The sequence below is a fragment of the Boleophthalmus pectinirostris genome, unplaced genomic scaffold (genome assembly GCF_026225935.1).
Source record: "Boleophthalmus pectinirostris isolate CB_2022bp ecotype Guang Dong unplaced genomic scaffold, ASM2622593v1 HiC_scaffold_4, whole genome shotgun sequence".
NCBI classification, from domain to species: domain Eukaryota; kingdom Metazoa; phylum Chordata; class Actinopteri; order Gobiiformes; family Gobiidae; genus Boleophthalmus; species Boleophthalmus pectinirostris.
The window spans coordinates 14,741,685-14,749,524 of record NW_026571353.1 but is presented as its reverse complement, the minus strand read 5'-3'; the positions used below and the strand labels follow the sequence as shown (position 1 = coordinate 14,749,524).

The 7,840-nt window shown below is 43.5% G+C and overlaps 1 protein-coding gene and 1 long non-coding RNA gene across 2 annotated transcripts in view; both read right to left on the bottom strand.

Annotated features, from left to right (window-relative positions):
- Nucleotides 1–6,125, bottom strand: part of LOC129411251 (uncharacterized) — a 15,395-nt gene extending 9,270 nt beyond the window's left edge. The window contains 7 exon segments of the mRNA XM_055161506.1: nt 2,459–2,653; nt 2,849–3,464; nt 3,466–3,549; nt 3,551–3,832; nt 3,834–3,886; nt 4,133–5,543; nt 5,545–6,125. Coding sequence (XP_055017481.1) covers nt 2,459–2,653; nt 2,849–3,464; nt 3,466–3,549; nt 3,551–3,832; nt 3,834–3,886; nt 4,133–5,543; nt 5,545–6,087 — 3,184 coding nt within the window. The 5' untranslated portion in view covers nt 6,088–6,125.
- LOC129411353 (uncharacterized) lies at nt 1,316–2,216 on the bottom strand. The gene is made up of 3 exons (XR_008633265.1): nt 2,170–2,216; nt 2,036–2,100; nt 1,316–1,812 (listed from the first exon to the last, which is right to left on the bottom strand). It is a non-coding gene; the product is annotated as an uncharacterized LOC129411353 (long non-coding RNA).
- Nucleotides 6,126–7,840: the final 1,715 nt, after the last annotated feature.

Here is a 7,840-nt window from a genome sequence, read left to right as displayed (position 1 = left end):
AAGTAGTGAGGTAGAAAGGGAGAGCCCTTCCATCTACAGTTATATTCCAAGTTCGATTTCATATGCAGCACTGGGATTATGAAGAGTGCAAGAGATTCTCACCAAAGAACAAGGGGAGCAAAATTTTATCAGAAATAATATTCCCTGACTTGCCACCCTATAGAATTTCTGAATTGTAACTTGTGCTCGAGTTATCTGCACTTTTAACTCACGCCTTTTATGTTTGCACCAAAGTACTGTAGAGGTGTGTTAAGTGATTGACCTTGGATAGAGTACATGTTGAAGTTTATTTGTTGTAAAATGAAGTGCGACTGTTTAGTGAACTGTGGGCTGGGAGCACACTTTCTCTAATCTGCAGAGGTGCCAGTTCAGGCAAAGTGCTCCAACCAGCTGCACCAACCAAAGCGTGTGAGGAAGAGGAGAGGAGGCAAGGTACATACACAGTTCTAATAGGAGAGATGTGTACATTTGAACTTTATATTGATGGCTTTCAAAACTCAGTCTAGCCACAGACTTGCTTTGAAATTATGGAATTCAACAAGAAATAAAAAGTAGTTATGAGTTATTTATCAAAGTCAAATCAAAGTGTCTCATTATGTTTGGTTCTGAATACAGCAGCTGCTCAATGAAAATACTGATAGCATGAAAGGGATGATTTTTATCATTTAATCTTAATGTACTCATCTTTTGTACGTGACAGTAATACTCTTCCATACAAATGAAAAGTACTTTTAAAGGTTCACTATGTAATTTTTCTCCAGCTTGTCTCCTTTGAGATGAGATAATATTGTTTGCCTAAAATGCTCCACATTGTGGCATTCAATTTATCTTTATTGCCTTTATTCTATTACAGCTCTTTCTATTGCCCAAAAATACCTTGAAAAACAGATCTGACCTATAACTTCTAGTCTGGCGGTATCATTTGTTGGTTTTCAGGAAAATAAATAAAGTTAAAATGCCACACTGTGGAAAATTCTCATATCTATGAAGACAATCATGTTGCAAATCTCCAGAAAAGTATAGTGCATCTTAATGTAGTATTTACAAATGTTGTATTGGAACTACCCTGAGCTGTATTTAACATTAATCAAGATTAAGTCAAAGGTGCATTGTGTAACCTTTTTGGTGGAGGATCCTTCAAATATTTTTGTCCGTGGTGATGTTATTACTGTCTAGAATGCTTCACAGTATGATATTAAACCTTTTATCTTCATGGAGACCAATCCATACCTAGATACCAGTCAGATCTGTGGAGAGACAATGTCACTCACAGTCAGAATGCCTGTTTTTCTATGTATTTGTAACCCTACGTTGGTAGCACTGTTGATAATAGCTCCAAATGTCTAAAGTGAGGGTTATCTAAATCTAGGTTCAATGAGGAGGTCGGTTGAAAATAGGTCAACTAGTTAATAAACTGATAGATTCCACCCCCAAAAGAAGCACACTACAACAGATTGGTGATTAAATGTAGAATTGATAATTATTATTCAGCTCTTTTGTCTATTCACAGTAAATTACAATAACACACAAAATATCTTTACACATTTGGCCAAACAACATCTGAGATCTCAAAATAAAATATTGTCCAATCCAAACAAAATTACCCCGAGTGCACTCAATTAGAAAAAATGTCCTACCGCCCCTTTAATACTCAGTGTCAGTACAATCGTTGCAGCGCTGTTAGTTGAGGAGGTGGACCAGGGAACCAGGCACCAGGGTGAACGAAGAGAAATCCAGCGTTGGTAGAACCAGGAATAGGACCAGGAATCAGGGAGAACCAGGGCTCAGAGCCAGACCCTCTAAAAAAACAGTCTACAAAATGTACAGGAAATTACTACAACTGTCCATTTTTTTCAGATTAACTGTACACTTGTAAACACTGAACATAAACTAAAATTGGCCTTTAGCATACAAAATTTAAATTAGTTCTCCTTTTTAAAGTACAAATCATTTGATTTTCCAAAATTTAAATTTACAATTCACCCCAACTGGTTTTATCAACAATAGGGCAGTAACACAACAGAAATTGACTCACCGGGATAACATGTACTTTTTCAAAGTTTTCTTCCAGTTCCAATGCAGTTCAAATATTCACAGAACCTTTAGGATATCATTAGTTAGTTTCAGGATTTAGTTAAATTACAAAATCTACATTTATTTCAATTTTACCTCTTGTGGTCTCAGTCTGTTTCTAAGTCTGTGCTGCTTAGCAAAATGGCCGCCAGCGGAAGCATTCCAGAAAGTTCTAAGTATTTCAGTGCACTGCCACCTAGTGGCAAAACTGGGGGTTGCGGTTAAATTCGGTTTGAAGTTAGATTTCATGTAGGGACTTTATTGGGCAAAATTAACAGGGTTACACCCTCCCCCTCTAAACCGCATGAGTCTCTGCATGCGCTCTAAACCCTACAGGGCATCTGATGTTCAGGGATAATATCTTGGAGCTTCCCAAAAAACTGACTGAGGGCAAGGATTAGAGGTTTTCCCAACTCTTCATAGGTGAACTTGGATGGAGGATGCCTTTCTCTCAGTGAACGCCTGAGCTCACTTGGTTCCTCTCCAGCATTAGTCTCTGAGGTACTTTGAGAGATTTCAAGGTAGGTACTCTGAGCATTGTCTGATCCTTGAACTGTTGTTGTGTCTGTGACCACTGAATCTTGACATATGTCACTTTCGGGAATGTCTATGATAACATGGTCACCTTGAGGTGGAGAATTGGTTCACAGCTCTTGTTGTATCGTGTGACGCAAGGGGTGAGACTGGGTTATCAGGACTGGTTTGGAGTTCTGAAGATCTGAACTCAATAGCCATGGGGTTCAAAGAAGACTGAGGGTCACTGGTGAGGAAGTACTTTCAAACTCTTGCACATAAGGTCCCCATGTCAAGGGCTGTAAAGGCTTACTCACATAGCTATCATATTCCTCATATTCCCCATATTCTTCATCTGAATTACCACAATCCGTATCCTGAGTCTCATGTTGGCTTCGTAAATGCATTTTATGTTGTTTACTTTGATGTGACTTTGGGTCAGGAGTAATCTCAACTGGCAAAAATCCACATGGTAATAGTAAGTCCCTGTGAAGCGTGCGCTGAGGGCCTCTTCCTGTCTCAGGCTTGACTACATACACAGGACCACCATCAATCCGTCTCACAACAACATGAATTGTTCTTTCCCATTTATCAGCTAACTTGTGTTTTCCTCGGATGTTGACATTTCTCACTAAGACACGATCTCCTTCTGCCAACTCAGCCGTTTTCACTTTGGCATCAAATCTGAGTTTGTTCCTTTCACCGGACTTCCTGGAGTTCTCTGCAGCCAGTGCATAGCTTTCTTTGAGTCGCTGGCGTAAGCTTTGGACATAATCTGAGTGTGTGGTATGGGTCTCAGTTGGAGGTTTCAAGCCAAGGATGAGATCAACTGGGAGAGTCGGCTGCCTGCCGAACATCAGCTCGTACGGTGAGTAGCCCTGTCGAATCATTCCTCGTACAATTGTACGCATGTACAACGGGCTTCACAAAATCTCGCCAATGATGTTTGTCCTTCTCCTCCAAGAGTTCCGAGCATACTGATCAGGGTCCTGTTAAAGCGTTCCACAGGATTCCCCTGGGGATGGTACGGGGTGGTACGCACCTTGTCTGCTCCAATGAGTGAACACAGCTCCTTGATCGTGTGGGATTCAAAGTCGCGTCCTTGATCACTATGAAGACGGCTTGGGAACCCATAGTAGATAAGGAAGTTTTCCCATAAAGCTTTAGCAATTGTTCTGGCCTTTTGATCTTTCGTGGGCACAGCCACTGCAAACCGGGTGAAATGGTCAGTGATGACTAATATGTTTCTGGATGTCACGATTGTCAGGCTCTAGGGACAAGTAGTCCATGCAAACGAGCTCTAGAGGGTAGGTTGTCTTAATATTTACCATGGGTGCTGCTCTCTGTGGCTGACTTTTCCTCCGGAAACATCGTTCGCATGTGTGACATTTCCTTTCAACTGACTCTTTCATCTTTGGTCAGTAACATCTGGCACGGGCAAGACTGAAAACGCGCTCTGGCCCTAGGTGTCCAACGTCATCATGAAAGCCTTTAAGAGCTCTTTCTCTGTACATCTCAGGTAAGATCAGCTGATGAATTTTGTCACCTCTGTCAAAACCTTTCCTGTAAATAACACCATCAATGAGCTCAAGCCTATCCCATTCTCGAAGGAGCAACTTAACTTCAGGTGGCTCAGCCACTACAGCTTTGAAGTGAGGCTTTTGTCCTTGTTCCACTAGACCAATGACTCTCTGGATGGATGGATCATTTCTTTGTGCATTGTACCAGTTTTCCTTTGTCATTTCAGGTAAGGTGCTCTGCCCATTGCCTGTGAATAGTTCAGGTAAGGAAAAAGCATCAAGAAGAAGAGATTCAGCAAGGACAGGTAAGTACGTGGTTACTGAATGCCATTGACAAACAGCTGAGACTGCATCTTTTGGGATCTCCCCCTCTAGAAGGCGTTTTGTCATTGCCATTATCCGTTCCTTTTCCTCCAGGTAATCATGATCCTCTTGTGGAGCTGCCTGGGGTCTCCGTGACAACCCATCTGCATCACCATTGGTATTGCCTGCTCGATACTTGATGTTAAACTGGAAGGTCGAGAGAGCAGCTAGCCAGCGGTGTCCAGCTGCATCAAGCTTGGCGGATGAAAGGACATAAGTAAGGGGGTTGTTATCGGTTAGGACAGTAAAATCTGTACCACAGAGGTAATCACAAAACTTTTCACAGACCGCCCACTTTAATGCTAGAAACTCTAGCTTGTGAGTTGGGTAGTTCTTCTCACTCTTGGATAACCCTCTGCTGGCATAGGCGATCACTCTTAACTTCCCGTCCTGTTCCTGGTAAAGAGCTGCTCCCAGTCCTTCACAACAAGCATCCGTATGAAGCACATATGGGAGTTTGGGGTTTGCAAATGCCAGTACAGGAGCAGATGTCAACTTTTCAATAAGAATCCTGAAAGAAGACTCACAGTCGGGTGTCCACTCGGCGCCGAAGGGTGTTCTGGGGCTGATACCAGGGTTTGGCCTTGGTGCTTTGTAGGTTTTACCCCTCTTCCTAGGTGGGTAGTATCCAGCAGTAAGTGTGTTGAGAGGCCGGGCAATCTTTGAGTAGCCCTCAACAAATCTTCTGTAATACCCCGCAAAACCGAGGAAGCGCTTCAACTCTTCCCTGTTGGCAGGGCAAGGCCAATCTTTCAGGGCGGAGACCTTATCCGGATCTGTGTGGACTCCTTGAGCATCAACAACATGGCCAAGGTATTTCATGGAAGATTTGAAAAACTGACACTTCTCCGGGGATAATTTTAGGCCATAGCTTTTTAAACAATTCAACACCTTCATGAGCCTGGCCTCATGCTCTTCGAGAGTCTGGGAAAAGACAATGACATCGTCTAAAAACACTAGAACTTTGCTCAGGTGGACGTCACCAACACACTTTTCCATAAGACGCTGGAAGGTGCTAGGTGCGTTGGTGACTCCTTGTGGCATACGATTAAATTCGTAGAAGCCCAAGGGAACACGTGAAAGCAGTTTTGGCCTTATCTTCCTCTGCCATTTCCACCTGGTAGTAACCAGATTTTAAGTCCATCACTGAGAACCACCTTGCACCACTAAGAGCTGAAAATGTCTCCTCGATATTAGGAAGAGCGTAGGCATCTTTAATAGTGCGGCTATTAAGCTTCCTATAATCAATGCACAGCCTAATCTTTCCATTCTTCTTTTTTACAACAACCACTGGGGAAGCAAGGGGACTCTCAGACTCTCTTATAATGTCTGCATCCAGGAGTTCTCTGAGGTGTTGCCTAACAGCTTCTCGATCACTGGGGTGTATTGGCCTAGATCTTTCTTTGAAGGGCGTATCATCCTGCAGACGGATGTGATGTTTTACAGTGGCAGTATGGCCAAACGATAACTCATCCAGTGCAAACACCTCAGGAATGGAGTTCAACCTCTCTCTAATTCTTTCTTTCCACTCCTCAGGCATTGGGGAGTCGTCAAGGTTAAATGAATGGTTGCCATTGGATGATTGTGAACTACCTTCTGTAGTAGAGGCCAGGGGCATTATTCTCTGAACTACGGACACTTCACCAATGACACACTTTAGGGGCAGGGTGACATTGTGATCTGTAGTGTTACTGAGGACAACGGGAATCTTATTTGAGGCTCTTGTGTTAATGTTAATCAGTGCACTCTGAACGAACAGATCACCTGGCAAGAAGGAAGACTCAGGAGGTTCAACAACAAAGTTGGTGTTGAGATTGGCTTTCCCCACCCTAACATCTCCCAAAAGGCAGATTTTGTGTCTGGCCGGAATTGGTTATGGACCTTTCTCCATGCAGCTTTACAGGGCAAGCTTTGGTTTCAGTTTTGTGCACCCGAGCTACATGCTGGAGCAGTGCTGCAAAACTGTCGGATCTTTTGAGAAATTTAGACTTGTCATGACTGACACCACGCTGGTACAGCTTGAGTAAAACATTTGTACCAATCAGCACTGGGACTTTGCTATTGAACTCATATTCAGGGACAATGAGTGCTAAAACAGGCCTTTGTTCCTCTGTTCCAGTAACATCTTCTGGGAATGTTAAGTGGGCTTCTACATACCCAAGGTATGGTACTGCTTGACCTCCAGCGCCTTCCACCTCAAGAAGGTTGTGTATTGAATGAATAGGTAAGTTTGACAAGTATTTGGAGTGGAAGGCCTCCGAAATCGTCGTTACTTGGGACCCAGTGTCAAGAATGGATTCACAATTTATGTCTCCAATTTGAGATAGTTGAAGTGCACCGTGGGCCCACAAGTCCATGAGGTAGTCTGCAGTTTGGATCGTCATTGCTTTCAGAAGACCGTTCATTGGGTATCATTGCTATGGGACTTTTCTGCTCTCTGCCTCCAGCTCCTGATCGTCCCGTAGCAGGAGCCTCTAAAAGTTTAAAGGAGTCTGGCTGATTGCCTGCCGGGCCCAGAATTTATTTCGTTTTTCTTTGAGCTCCGCATTCTTTTTACGGACAAGGCTTGGATTTGGCTCAAAAGTGCAGTTTGCTGCAATGTGCCCATCACCCCCACATTTAAAACAGAACCAAGGCTTGGGTGGCGTTGGTGTTCGGGAATTTGAGTCTCTGTTTGAAGCTTGAGCGAGTAAACTTTCACTCTGAACAGGTTGTTCATTGTGGGCTGGGTGACTCTGCACCTCTTCATGTCTTTGCCCTTTCTTTCCTTGCTCTAATAGCTTTGCAACTTGTTTCCTCAACTCTGCTACTTCTTTCTCAAGTTTCAAATTTGTTTCATGTTTCCTTTCTGTTGCAGGGATGGGCTCATTTTCAATTACTGGCATACTCATGACTGAATGAACGTGTGCAGTGGCTCTTGAACTTCCAAGGTGCTTTTTCATACGATCCATTTTTGCTGCTCTCCTGTCTTCCTCTGCCCTCAAAAGCAGAAGCAACTCTGGGAACGTAGGGGGGTTGCTTTTCCTGTGCTCAAGCTGGAGACCAATGATGATGCTCTGGTCCCAACACCCTCTACAGAACTGTCGGAGTAAGTACCTGTCGGACTCAGCAGCTGAAACTCCCCCTCTAGATATGGCTTTTGTAATGAGGGTTTGGAGGCGGTTTAAATAGACTGAGGACTTTTCACCTGAATTTTGGTTAGAGCCCAGGAAAGTCGCAAAAAGCTCCTCTCCATCTTCTACTTCTCCAAAGGCTGACTCAAGTTGAGTGAGGTAAGCTTGGGGAGTTGCATTTGTTCCAAGTGGTTTGACAATATCCGCAGCTGGGCTGAGGAGGCTCTCCAGTATTCTCCTTACTTTCTGTGAATCAGA